Raw genomic sequence first — 21,433 nt, forward strand, 5'->3', positions numbered from 1 at the left:
CTTCACAGACTCGCATGTCTTTTTGCACTACCTGCTCCTCCACCTATCTTTCTATAATGATGGTTGGATAGGATATGATACTTGGCTAGTTGCCACTATATTGTCAAAGTGTGAAGTGAGCTAAACGCAGCATCACAGCTAAACACAGCCTGGGCCAAACGTGGACAGAACCTTATATTTCACCAGCTTGTAACAAAGAGTCATTGAATCGTACAGAAAAGAAACTGGCCCTTAGACCCTTCACATCCATGCTGTCCTATTTGACTTGGATTTTGATCTTCTTTAAGAAGTTAGGAAAAAGGCACTAAACTTATTGCTTCACTAATAGAACAAAGCAGAGGCTAGTGAGTGATGGGAAAGTGAAGCAAGGTGATGGGGGCATCATGTGATCAGCTCTTTTGTACTCCATAGATAAGAAACATTCCATTCAATTTTACAGATAAGAGGCAACCAATCAGATAGCCCCAATTTAAATAATGCAGCACCAGAGAAGCTTCCAGAACTTTCCAGAATGATACAAAGAACTGTAACCACTTAGGGACACACTGAGCAACTGCATATACATACTGTGGCCACGAGGAAACATGCTAATCAGTTTCATGTATTAAGTAGTTATAAAAATACTAAACAACAGGAATTCTGCAGATGCTGGAAATTCAAACAACACACATCAGAGTTGCTGGTGAATGCAGCAGGCCAGGCAGCATCACTAGGAAGAGGTACAGTCGACGTTTGAGGCCGAGACCCTTTGTCAGGACTAACTGAAGGAAAAGTTAGTAAGAGATTTGAAAGTGGGAGGGGGAGATCCAAAATGATAGGAGAAGACAGGAGGGAGGGGGACGGAGCCAAGAGCTGGACAGGTGATAGGCAAAAGGGATATGACAGGATCATGGGACAGGAGGCCCAGGGAGAAAGACCAGGCAGGGGGGAAACCCAGAGGGTGGGCAAGGGATATAGTCAGAGGGACAGAGGGAGAAAAAGGAAAGAGAGAGAAAGAATGTGTGTATAAAAATAAATAATGGATGGGGTACGAGGGGGAGGTGGGGCATCAGCGGAAGTTAGAGAAGTCAATGTTCATGCCATCAGGTTGGAGGCTACCCATACGGAATATAAGGTGTTGTTCCTCCAACCTGAGTGTGGCTTCATCTTAACAGTAGAGGAGGCCATGGATAGACATGTCAGAATGGGAATGGGATGCGGAATTAAAATGTGTGGCCACTGGGAGATCCTGCTTTCTCTGGCGGACAGAGCGTAGGTGTTCAGCAAAGCGGTCTCCCAGTCTGCATCGGGTCTCGCCAATATATAGAAGGCCACATCGGGAGCACCGGACGCAGTATATCACCCCAGCCGACTCACAGGTGAAGTGTCGCCTCACCTGGAAGGACTGTCTGGGGCTCTGAATGGTGGTAAGGGAGGAAGTGTAAGGGCATGTGTAGCACTTGTTCCGCTTACACGGATAAGTGCCAGGAGGGAGATCAGTGGGGAGGGATGGGGGGGACAAATGGACAAGGGAGTCGCGTAGGGAGTGATCCCTGCGGAATGCGGGGGGGGGGAGGGAAAGATGTGCTTAGTGGTGTGATCCCGTTGGAGGTGGCGGAAGCTACGGAGAATAATATGTTGGACCCGGAGGCTGGTGGGGTGGTAGGTGAGGACCAGGGGAACCCTATTCCTAGTGGGGTGGCGGGAGGATGGAGTGAGAGCAGATGTACGTGAAATGGGGGAGATGCGTTTGAGAGCAGAGTTGATGGTGGAGGAAGGGAAGCCCCTTTCTTTAAAAAAGGAGGACATCTCCCTCGTCCTGGAATGAAGAGCCTCATCCTGAGAGCAGATGCGGCGGAGACGGAGGAATTGCGAGAAGGGGATGGCATTTTTGCAAGAGACAGGGTGAGAAGAGGAATAGTCCAGGTAGCTGTGAGAGTCAGTAGGCTTATAGTAGACATCAGTGGATAAGTTGTCTCCAGAGATAGAGACAGAAAGATCTAGAAAGGGGAGGGAGGTGTCGGAAATGGACCAGGTAAACTTGAGGGCAGAGTGAAAGTTGGAGGCAAAGTTAATAAAGTCAACGAGCTCAGCATGCGTGCAGGAAGCAGCGCCAATGCAGTCGTCGATGTAGCGAGGGAGAAGTGGGGGACAGATACCAGTATAAGTTTGGAACATAGATTGTTCCACAAAGCCAACAAAAATGCAGGCATAGCTGGGACCCATACGGGTGCCCATAGCTACACCTTTAGTTTGGAGGAAGTGGGAGGAGCCAAAGGAGAAATTATTAAGAGTAAGGACTAATTCCGCTAGCTGGAGCAGAGTGGTGGTAGAGGGGAACTGATTAGGTCTGGAATCCAAAAAGAAGCGGAGAGCTTTGAGTCCTTCCTGATGGGGGATGGAAGTATATAGGGACTGGACATCCATGGTGAAAATAAAGCGGTGGGGGCCAGGGAACTTAAAATCATCGAAAAGTTTAAGAGCGTGAGAAGTGTCACAAACATAGTTAGGAAGGGATTGAACAGGGGGGAATAAAACCATGTCGAGGAATGCAGAAACGAGTTCGGTGGGGCAGGAGCAAGCTGAGACAATAGGTTTGCCAGGACAGGCAGGTTTATGGATCTTGGGTAGGAGGTAGAAACGGGAAGTGCGAGGTGTGGGAACTATAAGGTTGGCAGCAGTGGATGGGAGATCCCCTGAGCGGATAAAGTCAGTGATGGTGTGGGAGACAATGGCCTGGTGCTCCTTAGTGGGGTCACGATCGAGGGGTAAATAAGAGGAGGTATCCGCGAATTGTTGCTGTGCCTCGGCAAGGTAGAAGTCAGTACGCCAGACTACAACAGCACCCCCCTTATCAGCGGGTTTAATAATAAGGTTAGGATTAGTGCGGAGGGAGTGGAGAGCAGAGCGTTCGGAAGGAGTGAGGTTGGAATGGGAACAAGGTGCGGTGAAGTCGAGACGGTTGATGTCCCGTCGGCAGTTGGCAATAAAGAGATCCAGAGCAGGCAGAAGACCAGAGCGGGGTGTGCATGAAGAAGAGGAGGGTTGAAGACGGGAGAAGGGGTCATCAGTGGGGGTGGAAGAGTCCTGCGGAAGAAATAGGCTCGGAGACGGAGACGGCGGAAGAAGAGTTCCGCATCATGGCAAACACTGAATTCGCTGAGGTGTGGGTGAAGGGGGACAAAGGTGAGGCCCTTACTGAGGACAGAGCGTTCTGCCTCCGACAGTTGAAGGTCGGAGGGGATGATAAAGACCCGGCACGGATGAGAGCTGAGATCAGAGGGGGGAGGGGGGAGGCTAGGGGTGTCAGTGGAGAGGGGAGGGTTGGGGTGAGAGGAAGATGGAGCCTCTGAGGGCCCAGGAGCTGACGATGGGATCTGAGGGAGACGGGATTGCAGAGTTTTGGTGGGGGAAGGGGAGATGGGAGTCACAATAGCAGCACATAAAGACCTGGCCTGGAGTTCAAGGCTGGAGTTGCAGTTGGTGGTTGCGCAATCGCTGTGAATGTCTCCATGGTCATTGCTGGAGTCCAGGTTTTGAATATGCCCTGAGGTGTTTTAGCCGGCGAGATCAATGGCAGAGGCAATCTGAAGTTCGTGCCTGCTAGTTTCAGGGCCAGCAGGCTCTGGGGTCCACAGATGTAGGATCTTGCCATCTTTGCCTAACATGACAAAGTCAAAAAAACTGCGATTGCAGGCATGGATCCGACCGAGGATGAAATAACGGGCGGCCTTCTATATATTGGCGAGACCCGACACAGACTGGGAGACTGCTTTGCTGAACACCTACGCTCTGTCCGTTAGAGAAAGCAGGATCTCCCAGTGGCCACACATTTTAATTCCACATCCCATTCCCATTCTGACATGTCTATCCACGGCCTCCTCTACTGTAAAGATGAAGCCACACTCAGGTTGGAGGAACAGCACCTTATATTCCGTCTGGGTATCCTCTAACCTGATGGCATGAACATCGACTTCTCTAACTTCCGCTAATGCCCCACCTCCCCCCGTACCCCATCCATTATTTATTTTTATACACACATTCTTTCTCTCACTCTCCTTTTTCTCCCTCTGTCCCTCTGACTATACTCCTTGCCCATCCTCTAGGTTCCCCCCCACCCCGTCACTCCCCGAACCTCCTGTCCCATGATTCTCTCATATCCCTTTTGCCAATCACCTGTCCAGCTCTTGGCTCCATCCCTCCCGTTCCTGTCTTCTCCCATCATTTTGGATCTCCCCCTCCCCCTCCCACTTTCAAATCATTTACTAACTTTTCCTTCAGTTAGTCCTGACGAAGGGTCTCGGCCTGAAACGTCGACTGTGTCTCTTCCTAGAGATGCTGCCTGGCCTGCTGCGTTCACCAGCAACTTTGATGTGTGTTGCTATAAAAATACAGTTAAAAATAAATTGTGAACTGCAAAGAAAATTACAATTAAACAGTTTAATCCAACAGCCCCTCCAACTAGTCCTGACTGTTATTTGTAGACATATAGTTTACTCGAGTGCTTCTAGTAGTGGGAGTCCGTGTGCATGACAGGTTGGTTTAGACAAGTTATCTTTTGTCCATAACTTTATTAGTAAAAGTCCTTGGTGATGGATGTCACCTTCCTGAGTCACTTCCTCTTGAAGATGTGCTCAGTGGTGGGGAGGGTTATGCCTGAGATGGAGCTGGCTGTGTTTACAATTCTTGCAATCCTGTGTGTTAGACCCTCTCTACCTGGCAGGGATGCAACTTCAGTTTTAAATAACCACCTCCCCCAGCCCTTCCCCCACCTAACCGTGTAACTATGTCCCCTTGTTTGTCACTCACCCACAGCTGAAAACATTTTGCCACTTTTCCTGTCTGTCCCTGAGTGTGGATGAAAGAAGAGTGGAGGGCTCTGTGAGTGAAGGGTTAGATTGATCTTGGAGTAGATAAAAAGATTAAAAGATTAGCACAATATTGTGGGATGAAGGGCCTGTACTGTTCTATGTTCTATGGATGAAAAGTCAGTTGTAGACTGGAAGGTCAGATATTGAACATATCACTTTGCATAATTTAGTAGCAAATTTGCTGCAGTTTTGACCTGCCATTTGAATGCAAGAGGTTGCATTTACAAAACACTATGTTGCTTCCTTAAGGACCCCCAACAGCATCTTGTAATGAATTCTTCATCAAATGTACTCTATTATGCAGATCAACGGATCTGATATGCAGTCTTGATTGTGAGTTTTGTTGGCCCACGTCTGATGGAACGGGGAGGAATGTTGGCTCAGTACAATGGAAGGGACTGCAGATCTTCATGCAGTCCAGCTGATCTTTTTTTCCCGCTGTGCTTGTGAAAAGAAAGCATGAAATAGAGGTTGGAAGAAATAGTAAATGTTCAGCCTATTAGGAGCAATTCTGCACCACAGTTATGATGTCATCTTGTATGGTACAGATGGAATTTTAGGCTCTAATTTGTTGTGGAATCTGGTATATTTCGGTGGTGGTGACGTTTTTTTCAAAATTGTACAGTTTTCATAACATTTACAAATTTATAATATTTGTGTGGATAATTTCACTCTTTTCAACACTGACTGATTCCACAACCCTTGAACTCACTTTCAAGGACTCGACAATTCATACTTTCAGCATTAATTACTTACTTACATTATTATTATCACTATGATTACTTGTTTTTTTTGTGGTATTTGCACAAGTTGCCTTTTACACATTGATTATTTATTAGTCTTTGTGTGTAATTTTTCATTGATTCTCTTGTATTTCTTTGTTCTACTGCATGAAAATGACTTTCAGGTTAGTGTATGGTGACATACATATTTTGATAATAAATTTACTTTGAACTCTGAATGACCATTATATCCCTGCATTCACAGTACGAAATGTGTCATTCCACTTGTTCTCTGAATCTAGCTAAGATTCTGAAAGAGTTTAATTTGTCTCACGAATAGTGAAATGTATCAGTTTGTGTCTGGAGATTGTGCTGGGAGCAGCCTGCAAGCGTCACCATGCTTCTGGTGCCAATGTGGCATTCACAGAACTCACTAACCATAATCCATACGTCTTTGGAATGTGGGATGAAACCTGAGCACCCAGAGGAAACCCACAGAGTGAGAGGGAGAATGTACAAGCTCCTCATAGACAGCAGGAATTGAACCCCGATGGGTGAGTGTAGGCACTGGAACGTGATTGCACTAACCGCTATGCTACTCTGCCACATAGAGTATGGCTTGCTTGGCTACCCCAGGTGGACCTCAACAAAGACCACTACATCCCTGTTCTGTCCATGGTGACAAATGTGTATTCTGGAAAACCTGCTTCAATGTCAGTGTGCTGTGCGTGAATGATCTTGGAGAGAACCCATCTGACTACCAACCAAGCAAGGTTCTAGGGCTTGTTTGAAAGTTTTGCTCAAGATACCATCCAACAGAATCACCAGTTCCCTTTCCTGCAGTGCCTTAAAGACATTCCTCACAGAGCACAACTTGACCTGCTTCTGTTATAGCTGAGTCCATCACTGATAATTGAACTCATCTGCATGGAGTACTGACACAAGGAAGTAGCATCCATCATCAAGGACCCCCACCATACAGGCCATTCTCTCCTCTCGCTGCTACAGCTGGGAAGGAAGTACAGGAGCTTTAAGTCCCACACCACCAAAGTCAGGAACAGTTAATACCCTGCAACCATCAGGCTCCTGAACCAGTGTGGACAACTTCAATTACCACTACTGGGAACTGATTCTGCAATCTACACACTCACTTTCAAGGACTTTATAACTCACGTTCTCAGTAATTTTTTAATTTTATTTGCACAATTTGTCTTTTTCACCTTGGTTATTTGTCAGTCTATGTTTATGTATAGCTTTTCATGAATTCTATTGTAATTTTTTATTTTCCTGGAAATGCCTGCAAGGAAATGAATCTCAAGGTAGTATGTGGTAACATATACTTACTTTGATTATAAAGTTACTTTGACTTTAGAGCCTGTTCATGTAGAAATTTATATGTTGATGTCAGTTTTAGACTAGAAATGGCAAATCAATAATAAAATTATTAATTATTTTAATAATAGGATAAATTGCTAAAATTATAATATTTACTTTGAGATCAGGCAGCATCTGTGGAGAAAGAAGCAGAATTAGGATCATTAACCAGAAATGTTAATTCTGTTTCTCTTTCCCTGGGTGCTCCCAGATCGACTGAATGTTTCTGAGTTTTGGTCCTATTTCAGATTTCCGGTGACTGCAGTATTTTTGCCAAATTATTTAGTGCAAACTTAAATCATTGACTGTGAAGACATAGTATACATTGAAGTACTTACTTTGAATTCATTTCCATTCCGCTAGCAGTCTGTACAACTCATAATAATAGCACAAGGACTCTGTATAGAACCGGCAGTGAAAGTAATGCCACCTTAAAATCCCCAATAAGTTATCAATCAACTTGTACTTAAAGCAGATGTTCAATTGCTGTTCGGCAAGCTTGCTTTCAGCAGTCTATGGTCGCAGTTAATCTGATGAACCATTCTAGTTAGCTCCCCTCACTGCCCTCTATCTATGACCCCTGTCACTCTACTGCCCTGTAGACACTTTAAGCCACTTATTATAATGCAGTTTACACAATACATGCTAGTATATATATATTTAATCCCATTTTATTCTCCATCTGTACTTTAACCTCCAACTTTATATTTTATATAATTGTTTATTCTTTATAATTGTTGAATTTTTTTGTTGCATGTCGCACCCTGACCCACACACCACGTCAAATTCCTAATGCATATAAATGTAAATGGCGAATAAAGTTGATCTTTGATATCTCTCACCTCGTAGTTTTGCTGTTCTGAGTAGTTGTTACTGTTATTGCAACAGGATCTGTGTTTAATTTTGATAAATGTGGAGTCGACATTTCATAATTAGAATAGAAGTACCAGAAAAACTTTCACTTTTGTGGCACCTCTCATGGCCTCAGGATGTCCCAGTGAGATACTGCCAAATGCCATTGCTGAGGGAGTGCTGCACTGTCAGAAGGACTATCTTTTGTCTGAGATGTTACACCATCTCTCTGGTGATTACAAAGAACCCTGACCCTGTGAAAAGAGCAGGGGAGAATCTCCCCCAGTATTCAAGCCTCAAGCACAATCACTGAAGCAGTTTATCTGACCATTCATTTTGTTTGTAGTGTGTGAAACCGTGCTGTGTTCCCCACATTACAACAGTGACAACCTTTCAAAAGTAATCCCATTGGTTGTGAGGCACTTTGGGACATCCTGAGGATATGATAAGCTGCTATATAAAAGCAAGTTCTGTCTCACTGTCGAATTGTGGATCGAAGCAGCAAGCTTGGGTTGCCTGAGTTTGGGAAAAAGCAGACAGCGGTGAAAGTTTGAGATTTTAAAATGAGAACTTCATTACCTCCCTTTTCCAATAAAGACTTTGATATGGGAGAGTGACTAAACTCACAGAATGGGGGGGGTGGGGGGCTGTTTTTAGCACTTACCTCTCTGATCTACTATCCCTGGCCACTGCAGATTTCTCCACCCTTTTATGCTTGTTTCCTTCTTTTCTTTCCCCTTTGCAGCTATTTACAATTTTTGTACCAAATTCTTTTTCAAAGTTCAAAGTAAATTTTGTTATCAAAGTACATATATGTCACCATATCCTACCCTGAGATTCAGTTTCTTCTGGCCATTCATAATAAATACAAAGAACCACAATAAAATCAATGAAAAATTGCACATAAACAAAGACAGACAACCAATCAATGTGCAAAAGACAACAAGTTGTTCAAATACAAAAAGAAAAAAAACAAAAAAACCTACATCCATTGTCCATCTGTTTTGTCTTGCTTGCATCTATCTGTTGTTCAATTATTCCTGTGCTCCTGCCAATTCATAGCAGTCTACACTTTCCCAGTTGCCCTTTTCTTGAGTTCCATAAAGGCTCTTAAAACTCTCAACTTCAGCTATTTATAATGAGAGATTATTGGATCCACACAGCAACTTTGTCTCTCTATTCACTCAGAATGTCTACTGCAATTCCAAGGTGTTTTTTTTTCCTTTCATGAGCTATTATCCTTGCTTCCAGCTTTCTGGATAATCTCATAGTTGTTTTATGGTTCCTTGCTGGATCTCGCCAAGTGTACCCCTTGTGCAAAGAGTACCTTTGCGAAGATCAGGGGTATAAATGGAGAGGGAATCTGTCGAAGGTGGGAGGAAGCTTACCATCAGCAAAAAACACTGACGCAGAGCAGATGAGCTCAATGGCTTGACTGTGTTGTTTATGCAGTTAACAAAGGTGCCCCCTTGTGTGCAGCCTCTGATACAGCTAGCCTCATTCTAATCCAATCTGTGTCATGTTTCCAAAAAACGTCAAGCCTTCTGATGTCTGAATGTAGCATGCTTGTGTAAGACATACGAAAACAGATGGGCCATTAGTATAACATGATTAGATCAGAGCACAGCAGGCTGTCCTTTCATTGTAAACTATTTCATTTGCCAAAGTAACACACACACACACACACACACACACACACACACAATGCTGGAGGAACTTGGCAGGTAAGGCAGCATCTATGGAGAGGAATAAACAGTTGACACTTCATCAGTACAGGAAAGGAAGGGGGGAGAAGCCAGACTAAGAAGGTGGAAGAAGGGAAGGAGTACAAGCTAGAAAGTGATTATTTATTCCTTTCCTTAGATGCTGTCTGACCTGCTGAGTTCCTCCAGCATTTTGTGTGTGTTGCTTTGGGTTTCCAGCATCTAAAGAATCGCTTGCGCTTATGATTACTGTATTTGCCAATCCTTTTTTGACCACATTGATAGGTCGAGAAGATTAAAAAGTCTGGGATTTATTTTGGACACTAAGAATCAGAGTCAGTTTGCTCACCCTTGTTTGGTTTTTGAATGCTGATATAGAATAAAATTTTCCCTTGTCTTCATTTCAATCCAGTTGCTTCTGGTCACAAAAGGCCAAAAGATGCTCAGGGAGGAAGTTCAGCCAAGAAGCAAAAACGCAGCCACAAACGATCAGGGATCAACAACAAAAAGAAAAATCGAGCTGGTGAGGAAATGTGATGCTGCTTGCTTATGTTTGTTAAATATTGTATTGATTGTGTAGGTTTTAGTGATAATGTTATGCCTTTTTCTTTGACCAAGAATGCTCATAGCAAAAAGAGGAAATCTACTGAAAAACACAGCAAGTAAGACCATAAGACACAGGAGCAGAACTGGGTCTTTTGACCCATCAAGACTGCTCCGCCATTCCATCATGGCTGATTTATTCTCTCTTCCAACCCCATTGTCCTGCTTTCTCCCTGTAACCTTGGACACCCTTACTAATCAAGAACCTATCAACCTCCACTTTAAATATATCCAATGACTTGGCCTTCACAGCTGCCTGTGTTGATGCATTCCACAAATGCATCACCCTCTGGCTAATGAAATTTTCCTCATCTCTGTTCTAAAGAGACCTCCTTCTATTCTGAGGCTGTGTGCCCTCCTCCACTATAGGAAACATCTTCTCCTCATCCACTCTATCAATACTAGAAGTATTCAGCAATTCAGAGAGCATCTGTCAGAACAGAAATTGAGTTAATGTTTTCAGTTGATGAATTTCAAGACACTTCATCAGCCTGGCATGTTAATTCTGTTCCTTTCTCCACCATTCTCCATCTTATTTCAGATTTTCAGTGTTAGCAGAATTCTTCTTAAGGAAATATACTGTTCTATATGCACACTTGAAATATTGTGTTCAATTCTAGTCATCTCATTATTAAAGGGATGTGAACGCTTTAGGGAAGGTGCAGAGGAGATTTACCAGAATGCTGCCTGTATTGGAGAGCATGCCTTATGAAGAAAGGTTGAGTGAACTGGGGCTTTTCTCTTTAGAGCAAAGGAGGATGTGATGTGACTTAACTTAAGGTGATAAGAGGCACAGATAGAATGGGACAGCCAGAGACATTTTCCCAGGGAGGAAATGGCAAATACTAGAGGACTCAGTTTTAAGGTTATTGAATGAAAGTATGAGGGATGTGAGAGATAAAGAGTGATGTGTGCGTGGAATGCACCGCGGGGGTGGTGGTAGAGGCAGATACATTTAAGATACCCTTAGATAGGCAGATGGATGAAAGAAAAATGTTGGGCTACACAAGAGGGAAGCAGAGATTGATCTTGGAGTAGGTAAAAAGGCCATCACAACTTTTTGTGCTGAAGGGCAGTGCTGTGCTGGATGTTCTGTTTAAAAACCTTTCTATTCCAATCCTGCTCTGTCTGTCAACCAAATTTCAATCCATGCCAATATGTAACACCCAACTTTTAAAAAATTTTACTGAATCTTTTATGCGGGGCTTTTAACAGATTTCTGAAAATGCAACTATACCATGACTACTGATTTTTCTCTTTTATTTCTCTTGTTACTTCCTCAAAAAATATCTCCTGTAGGTTTGCCAAACACACTTCTCTTTTAGGATGCAAAGAAATGCAAGCCATACCACAAATTTGCATTTTTTATGAATGAATATTAAAACTAATTTCTTTGGTAGCTGGCTGCCACCTTCTGTCTGTGCTGCTGTGAAGTTTACCAGAACATAATCCTCCTTGAAAGCTGCTGTATAAACACATTGTTCCTGTTTTCACCTTATCTGCAGTGTAGGCTGGAAAACAAAAGAAAGGAAGATCTGCTGGAATAATGCATTCTTTCCTTAATTTCTTTCAGTAAACTTGTTTCTGACTCTGCTCATGTTATTGCTACTTAAGTGTACAAAATGAGGGCTTGTCCAGGGAGGCTATCTGAGTGGAATTGAGAAATGGGAAAGGTGTAGTAACTCTTTTGGGAGTGTATTATAGACCACCAAATGGGGAGCGAGAATTGGAGGAGTAAATTTGTAAGGAGATAGCAGATATTTGTAGTAAGCACAAGGCTGTGATTGTGGGAGATTTTAATTTTCCGCACATAGACTGGGAAGCCCATACTGTAAAAGGGCTGGATGGTGTGGAGTTTGTAAAATGTGTGCAGGATAGTTTTTTGCAGCAGTACATAGAGGTACCAACTAGAGAAGGGGCAGTGTTGGATCTCCTGTTAGGGAATGACATAGGTCAGGTGATGGAGGTTTGTGTTGGGGAGCACTTCGGGTCCAGTGATCACAATGCTATTAGTTTCAATATAATTATGGTGAAGGATAGGTCTGGACCCAGGGTTGAGATTTTTGATTGGAGAAGGGCTAACTTTGAGAAGATGCAAAAGGATTTAGGAGGAGTGGATTGAGGCAATTTGTTTTATGGGAAGAATGTAATAGAGAAATGGAGGTCATTTAAGGGTGAAATTTTGAGAGTACAGAATCTTTATGTTCCTGTTGGGTTGAAAGGAAAGGTTAAAAGTTTGAGAGAGCCATGGTTTTCAAGGAATATTGGAAACTTGGTTTGGAAAAAGAGAGATATCTACAATAAATCTGGGCAGCATGGAGTAAATGAGGTGCTCGAGGAATATAAAGAATGTAAAAAGAATCTTAAGAAAGAAATTAAAAAAGCTAAAAGAAGATATGAGGTTGCTTTGGCAAGTAAGGTGAAAATAAATCCCAAGGGTTTCTACCGTTATATTAATAGCAAAAGGATAGTGAGGGATAAAATTGGTCCCTTAGAGAATCAGAGCGGATAGCTATGTGTGGAGCCAAAAGAGATGGGGGAAATTCTGAACAATTTCTTTTCTTCAGTATTCACTAAGGAGAAGGATACTGGATTGTGTAAGATAAGGGAAACAGGTAGGGAAGTTATGGAAACTATGATGATTAAAGAAGAGGAAGTACTGGAGCATTTAAGGAATATAAATGTGGATAAGTCTCCGGGTCCTGACAGGATATTCCCTAGGACATTGAGGGAAGTTAGTGTGGAAATAGCAGGGGCTCTTACAGAGATATTTCAAATGTCATTAGAAATGGGGATGGTGCCGGAGGATTGACATATCGCTCATGTTGTTCCATTGTTTAAAAAGGGTTCTAAGAGTAAACCTAGCAATTATCGGCCTGTGAGTTTGACGTCAGTGGTGGGTAAATTGATGGAAAGTATTCTTAGAGATGGAATATATAATTATCTGGATAGACAGGGTCTGATTAGGAACAGTCAACATGGATTTGTGCATGGAAGGTCATGTTTGACAAATCTTATTGAATTTTTTGAAGAGGCTACTAGGAAAGTTGACGAGGGTAAAGTGGTGGATGTTGTCTATATGGACTTCAGTAAGGCCTTTGACAAGGTCCCACACGGAAGGTTCCGTTAGGTGTTAATATTGAAGTAGTAAAATGGATTCAGCAGTGGCTGGATGGGAGATGCCAGAGAGTGATGGTGGATAACTGTTCCGTTAGATTGGAGGCCAGTGACTAGTGGTGTGCTTCAGGGATCTGTACTGGGTCCAATGTTATTTGTCATATACATTAATGATCTGGATGATGGGGTGGCAAATTGGATGAGTAAGTAGGCAGATGATACTAAGATAGGTGGAGTTGTGGATAATGAAGTAGGTTTTCAACACAGAATGAAGTAGGCTTGCAGAGAGATTTAGGTCGATTAGAAGAGTGGGCTGAAAGATGGCAGATGGAGTTTAATGCTGATAAATGTGAGGTGCTACATTTTGGTAGGACTAATCAAAATAGGACATCCATGGTAAATGGTAGGGCATTGAAGAATGCGGTAGAACAGAGGGATCTAGGAATAATGGTGCGTAGTTCCCTGAAGGTGGAATCTCATGTGGATAGGGTGGTGAAGAAAGCTTTTGGTATGCTGGCCTTTATAAATCAGAGCATTGAGTATAGGAGTTGGGATGTAATGTTGAAATTGTACAAGGCATTGGTGAGGCCAAATTTGGAGTATTGTGTACAGTTTTGGTTACCGAATTATAGGAAAGATGTCAACAAAATAGAGAGAGTACAGAGAAGATTTACTAGAATGTTACCTGGGTTTCATCTCCTAAGTTACAGAGAAAGGTTGAACAAGTTAGGTCTTTATTCTTTGGAACGTAGAAGGTTGAAGGGGGACTTGATAGAGGTATTTAAAATTATGAGAGGGATAGATAGAGTTGACGTGGATAGGCTTTTTCCACTGAGAGTGGGGGAGATTCAAACAAGAGGACATGAGTTGAGAGTTAAAGGGCAAAAGTTTAGGGGTAACATGAGGGGGAACTTCTTTACTCAGAGAGTGGTAGCTGTGTGGAACGAGCTTCCAGCAGAAGTGGTTGAGGCAGGTTTGATGTTGTCGTTTAAAGTTAAATTGGACAGTTATAAGGACAGGAAAGGAATGGAGGGTTATGGGCTATATGCAGGTTGGTGGGACTAGGTGAGAGTAAGAGTTGGGCACGGACTAGAAGGGCCGAGATGGCCTGTTTCCGTGCTGTAATTGTTATATGGTTAAAATGCTGTAGGAACTCAGCATGTTAGGTAGTTTCTATGGAAAGGGAATCTTATCTTTTTGCTACTTGTGCTTATAAGCTTAATGGCAAGAGATTAGGATGCAGTGGGAATCTTTTCTTCTATTTCCAAATCTAGCTTTGTGCTCCATTTAATAGGACCATACATGGTGGCAATTTTCCCCACAGCAGCCATGCTAGTTCTTTGAAAAATCTGATCAATTAACTTCATTCTTACGCTTTTTTCCTTAAGAGCTTGCAGTTTCACTGCATTATTTTCAATTCTTTCCCTTCTCTTTATTTCTGCGTCAGGATCTTGGATTATTGTAAAGTTCAATCCAATTTGGTTAACCTCAATCATAGAATGTCATTGAAGGAACCCGTTTGGCATATTGACTGGATGTCTGCACACTGTATAGCAATTCAATTCCTTTGTCCCTTTGCCATGCCCACCAAATTATTTTCCTTCAAGGAACATACAATTTTATTTTGAAAGTTTTAGTTGACCCTTTCAGGCAGCAAGTTGCAACTCATAGTCATAGACCAGTGCAGCACAGCAACCGGCCCTTTGAGCCATCCAGTCCGTGCTGACCTGTTATTCTGCCTAATTCTCGACCCGCTTCATACCCCTCCCATCCATGTATTTATCCAATGTTGCAATTGGACTCACATCCACCACCCTTGCTGACAGCTCATTCCACACTCTCACCACCCTCTGAGTGAAGAAGTTTCCCACTGGTTCCTCTTAAAAATCCCACCTTTCTCCTTTAACCTAGTTGTAGTCCCACTCAGCCTCTGTGGGAAAAGCATGCTTGCCTTTGCCCTATCTATAACCCTCATGTTTTGTTTACTTCTATCAAATCTCCCCTCATTCCTCTGCACTCCAGGGAATAAAGACCATACCTATTCCACTTCTCCCTATAACTGGGGTCCTCAAGTCCCAGCAACATCCTTGCAAATTTTCTCTGTACTCTTTCAATCGTATTTACAACTTTCCTGTAGGTAGGTGACCAGAACTGCATGTAATACTCCAAGTTTGGCCTCACCAATGTCTTATACAACTGTAGTGTAACATTCTAACTCCTGTACTCAGTACTGTGATTTATGAAAGCCAATGTGTCAAATATGCCCTCTCTACCCATGACACCAGTTTCAAGGAATTAAGGATCTGTATTCCCAGATATCAACATAACATACCATTACCAGAGTCTTATACAACTTCAGCGTAACTAGTCCCTGCATTAAAAATACTGTTCTTCAGATTCACTGCATTATCTCATGCCCATCACTTCAAATTTGTCACCCCTTGAAGGGAGGTAGTTTTTTTCTAAACTCCTCATGATCTTGAATAATTTTATTAAGTCTTTCCACATTCCTCATTCCAAGAACCAGCCCCATTTTCAGTCTAACCTTGTGACTGCAATTTCTCGTTCTGAAATCATACTAATATATCACTACCGCACTCTTTCGAGCACATTGACATCTTTCCTGCAGCGTTCAGAAGTGGACACACTTCATTTGTGGATTATTATTTAAATGGGTTGAACATCTCATCTGTGTTAATCATATTTTTTAATCCCGCAGTTCTACTGGAAAGGTGAAATAGAATCGGAAACAGGTTTATTGTCACTGACATGTGGAACTTATTGTTTTGTGCAGCAGGACAGTGCAATACATAAAAATCACTAAGTTGCAATAAATAAATAGTTCAAGGGGGGGTAATTATAGGCAGTATTGCTAGACCATTCAGAAGTGTGATAGCGGGGAAGAAGCTGCTCCTAAAACGTTGAGTGCGATTTCAGGCTCCTGTACCTCCTCTGCTAAAGGTCCATAATGATTCTGCCTTCTTGAAGACAGAAATCAATAGGTTAGGCAACATCAGTGGGAACAGAAACAAAGCTAACGTCTCAGGTCAGAGTTCCTTCCTTAGAACTAGGACAGCAGAAATGTGTTAAGCTGCAGGGTGGGTGGGAAGGGGATGTTTCTGGTAGAATATTAATGGAGGTATGTTGTCTGAGGAAAGAAATGTGGCTCAAAATGTATGGAGGGAAATAAACAGTCAACATTTAAAGCTGAGACCCTTCATTAGCTGTCATTAGCTTCACTGTGCAAGACAATAGCATTATGCCAGAATTGCAAGAGTGTCAGGGGTCAGAAGTGAGTGGAGTTGCTATTACTAAGGAGATGATGTTTGGGAAGCTGAAGGGTCTGAAGGTAGACATCACCTGGACCAGATGGACTAGCCCCCAGGGTTCTGAAAGAGGTGGCTGAAGAGATTGTGGAGGCATTAGTAATGATCTTCCAAGAATTGCTAGATTCTGCAATAGCTCTGGAGGACTGGATAATTGCAAATGCACTCCACTGTTTAAGAAGAGAGGGAGGCAGAAGAAAGAAGATTATAGTCTAGTTAGCCTGATTTCAGTGGTTAGAAAGATATTGGAGTCCATCACTAAGGATGGGGTTCAAAGTAAATTTTATTATCAAGGTACATAACATGTCATCTCATACAACCCTGAGATTCTTTTTCTGCGGGCATATAGAATAGTAACTATAAACTGTAAACATCAGGATCTATAAACTGTAAACAAACTGTGCAAGTGCAGATATAAGTAAATAGCAATAAATAACGAACATGAATTAACAATGTAACCGGATCCTAAAGTGAGTGTAGCTATCCCCTTTTGTTCAAGAGCCTGATGGTTGAGGGGTAGTAACTGTTCTTGAACATGGTGGTGCCAGTCCTGAGGTGCCTGCACCTTCTACCTGATGGCAGCAGCGATAAAAGAGCATGGCCTGGGTAGTGAGAATCTTTAATGATGGGTGCTGCTTTTCTACAGCAATATTTCATGTAGATGTGCTCAATGGTTGGGAGGGTTTTATCTGTGCAGTACTGGGCCAAATCCACTACTTTTTGTAGGATTTTCTGCTCAAGGACATTGGTGTTTCCATTCCAGGCGGTAATGCAACCAGTCAGCACACTTTCCACCACACATCTATAGAAGTTTGCCAAGATTTTTGCTGACATGCTGTACTTCTGCATGTTTCGGGGTAATTGGGGGCATATGATAAAGTAGGCTAAAGTTAGTATGGTTTCCTGAAGGGAAAATCTTCCCTGACAAATCTGTTGGAATTCTTTGAGGAAATAGCAGGATAGATAAAGGAGAGAGTCAGTGGGTGTTGTTTACTTGGATTTTCAGGAAACCTTTGAAAAGATGCCACACATGAGGCTGCTTAACACACTAAGAACCGATGGCACTACAGGAAAGTTACTAGCATAGATGGAAGATTGGCCTTCTGGCAGGAGGCAAAAACTGGGAATAAAGGAAGCCTTTTCTGGTTGGCTACCAGTGACTGGTGTTCCATAGGGGTCAGTGTTGGGATTGCTTCTTTTCTCGTTATGTCAATGATTTGGATAATGGAGTTGATGGCTTTGTGGCAAACTTTGCAGACAATGTGCAGATAGGTGGAGGTTGCAGGTAGTGTTAAGGAAGCAGGAAGTTGGCAGAAGGACATAGACAGATTGGGAGAATGGGCAAAGAAGTGGCAGATGGAATATAGTGTAGGGAAGTGTATGGTCATATACTTTGGTAGAAGGAATAAAGACATAGACTGTTTTCTAACAGGGAGAAAATTCAAGACACAGTACTAGAATATAAAAAAAATGTAGTGCTAAGGCTTTATAAGGCATTAGTCAGACTGCACTTGGAGTGTTGTGAGCAATTTTGGGCCCCTTACAAAAAATGTGCTGGCATTGGAAAGGATCCAGAGGAGATTAACAAGAGTGATTCTGGGAATGAAAGGATTAACGTATGAGGAGCGTTTGATGGTTCTGAGACTGTACTCACTGGAATTTAGAAGAATGGGGGTATCTCATTGAAACCTATTGAATATTGAAAGGCCTAGACAGAGTACATGTAGAGAGGATGTTTTCTATAGTGGGAGAGTTGAGGACCAGAGGGCACAGCTTCAGGATGGAGGGATGTCCATTTAGAACAAAGATGAGGAGGAGTTTCATTAGCTAGAGGTGGTGAATCTGTGGTATTCATTGTCACAGATGGCTGTAGAGGCCAAGTCATTGGGTGTATTTGAAGCAGAGGTTGGTAGGATCTTGATTAGTCAAGGGATCAAGGGTTATTGGGAGAAGACAGGAGAATGGGATTGAGAGGGATAATAAATCAGCTATGATGGAATGGCGGAGTAGACTTGATGAGCCAGATGGTCCAGTTGTGCTTCTGTATCTTATGGTCTTTTGGCCCAAACCCAAAATGTTTATTTCCCTCCATAAATATTGCCTGACTTGCTGTGTCTTTCCAGAATTTTGTGTGCATATTGCTCAAGATTGCCAACATCTGCAGAATATCTTGTGTTTGTTGCTCAGTGTTTGCTCATTCAAAAACTTTTTGCTTGTGGTAAGAGTACCAAAAAACAGAGGGCATAGGTTTAAAGGGCTCTGAGAGGTCAGTTACTATTTGACAATGGTTGATATCTGGAACCTACTGACAGAAGAGGTGGTGAAATCAGATACAATCTCTACATTTTTGAGGCACTTTGACACCTAAATAAGTGAGCTATTGTGGTGTACTATCTGAATGGGAATACTGTAGGCATGAGTTGGGTGGACTAAGGAGCAGTTTCTGTCCAGTACCATCTATTAACTATGTGACTGTATGACCAACTGATCCTGTCCAGATTCGAGGCCGTCTCCTTTCACCTCTAGTCAATCTGTATACAAGGAAACATTCTGAACTGTCTATCAGTGAACAAACCATGATGGGGGGGGGGCAGTTTTTTTCTTGCATCTTGCACTCTATTGGATTCTGATGTTTTTAAAACAAGCTTCATTTGGAAGTCAGAAAGGAGGCACAAAACTTGTTACTTCAAAATTGTTTTATTAAGTGTGAATAGAACAAAGAAAATTAAAAACGGACAGTAATAGAAGCATAGGCTAGTAGCAGAAGTGAGAGAGAAGCAAAAAGAAAGAAGATGGCAGTGACTTGTGGTCAGCTCTTTATACTCCATAGATAAGAAATATTCTATTCAAATTCAACTGTCAGCCAATCAGATAGCCCTAATTCAAGTAATCTAGCATCAAAGAAGCTTCTAGTACTTTCCAGAATTGTACAGATCTAACAATGAGTGGATATACTGAAAAACTGTACATACACACTGTGGCCACTAGGAAACATACTAACAGTTACGCATATATAAGTAGTTATAAAAATACAAGCAAGCAATTAATTGCTAAGCTGTGATGAAAATAACAGACAAATCCAATGACCCTGATCTAGTTATGTTTACCTCTAATGTTTTGTGACATTTTGCATAGGCTTGTTGGGCTGGAGGAGCCTTTTACCCTGCTTTATCTCTAAATAGATAGATGATTGATTGGTAAGTGAAAAATGATTCATAAATAGATAGAATGATCCAGGAAGATATTCGCAGAGGAATACAGAGGAAACTTTCCACTCTTAAAAGAACTTTTTTTACAACAATTTGTAAGTAAGACCCAAATTACATCCTCAGATGTTTATGAAGAATGCCAATTCAGGTAAGTGCAAGTAGACTGACTTTGATACCTGCCAAGTGTTTATGTTAAGTTCAGTTTAGAAAAGGATCATCTGGTGATCTATCTAGTCACTTTAAAGGACTTTACTGTGACCACTTTACATACATTTTCTTTAATGTTAAAGATTTATTTTGCACCAGAAATAGTATTTTGTTGATTGGGGAGATCCCAGGGCCACAAAAGCAAGTAAATGCATTCTCTTCTTAATATTCACAGCAAACAGTAGCGATAGTGAAGAGATGTCTGCGGGTGAAAATACTGCCAAATCTGTACAGGTGAAGAAGAGTTCTTCAGTGGTAGCACCAGGAATCAATTCTCTGCCGGCTAGCACATCTACCACCAAAGTACTGAGCCCTGGAAAACCGTCTCTGAATGGGGAAAAGAATAGTGCACAGGAACAGAGCAGCAGGAGCTCAAGATCTTACAAATGGAGTATCCAGATGGGTGAGTTTGTCTCTTTTTAGCTGTGAAATAACTTCAGTTGATTTTTCTTCCATGCTAAGGTAGAAAGACTAGGTGCGGGTCTTAGATGAGGAAAATGGAGCTTTTAACCACTTGTTGGATCCCAATACTTTTGCAATCTTTGGAAGTCAAGAAGGAGGCACAAAACCTTTTTCTTACAGCTGTATTATTAAAGAATGAAGAACGAACAAAGAGAGAGCTGAGAGTGCAAAGAAAAAGACAAAGGAAAATCATTTGTGATCCTCTCAGATACAGTGGAGATAACATTTTCAGTGATAACAATTAATCTATAAAATAGCCAGATTTAAGTAGTGTGATACCTCCTACTGGAAACTAATAAGTTTCTAGAGAAATGCAGAAGCAACTGTACAGTAATTTCTGCAACATTCGCTGAACAATTACATGTCTGTAGGTGATTATATTAAAATATAAGCAAGTATTGGAAAGTTAAATTACAAGAAAAATAATTTTATACCTCATTTCAACACCTTCCCTCCCTCCTGAGAATAGTTAGATAGATCTCTAATGACCATAAGACATAGGAGAAGATAGGCCATTTGGTCTATCTAGTCTGCTGTGCCATTCCATCATGGCTGATTTATTGTTCCTCTCAAACCCATTCTCCTGACCTTCTCCCGGTAAACTTTGACACCTTTACTGATCAAAAAGCTATCAATCTCTGCTTTAAATGAACCCAATGATTTGTCTCTACAGCCATCTGTCGCAATGAATTCCACAGATTCACCACTTGCTGGCTAAAGAAATTCTTTCTCATCTCTAAAAAGATGTCATTGTAATTTGAGGCTGTCCCCTCTGGTCCTGGACTCTGCCACTATAGAAAACATCCTCTCCACATTCACTCTATCTAGACTTTTCAATATTGGATGGGTTTCAATGAGATGCCCCTCTCCTCAGTCTTCCTAACTCCACTTAGTACAGGCCCAGAGCCATCAAAGATTGGAGGCCTGCTGCTCACAGCAGTGTACCCAGGGACAACACCCATCCCCTGTAGAAACTGCACAATGGCTGCAATGGTAAGAACGTTAATA

At 42.1% G+C, this 21,433-nt stretch overlaps 1 protein-coding gene across 3 annotated transcripts in view; it reads left to right on the forward strand.

Moving 5' to 3' along the window:
- Positions 1-21,433, forward strand: part of arid4b (AT-rich interaction domain 4B) — a 152,778-nt gene that overhangs the window by 125,246 nt on the left and 6,099 nt on the right. For all 3 annotated transcript variants that reach the window (XM_063039623.1, XM_063039617.1, XM_063039624.1), the window contains 2 exons: positions 9,914-10,024; positions 20,139-20,366. In XM_063039623.1, coding sequence (XP_062895693.1) covers positions 9,914-10,024; positions 20,139-20,366 — 339 coding nt within the window. The remainder of the gene's footprint in view (positions 1-9,913; positions 10,025-20,138; positions 20,367-21,433) is intronic.

The sequence above is a fragment of the Mobula hypostoma genome, chromosome 2 (genome assembly GCF_963921235.1).
Source record: "Mobula hypostoma chromosome 2, sMobHyp1.1, whole genome shotgun sequence".
Taxonomy (NCBI): Eukaryota; Metazoa; Chordata; class Chondrichthyes; order Myliobatiformes; family Myliobatidae; genus Mobula; species Mobula hypostoma.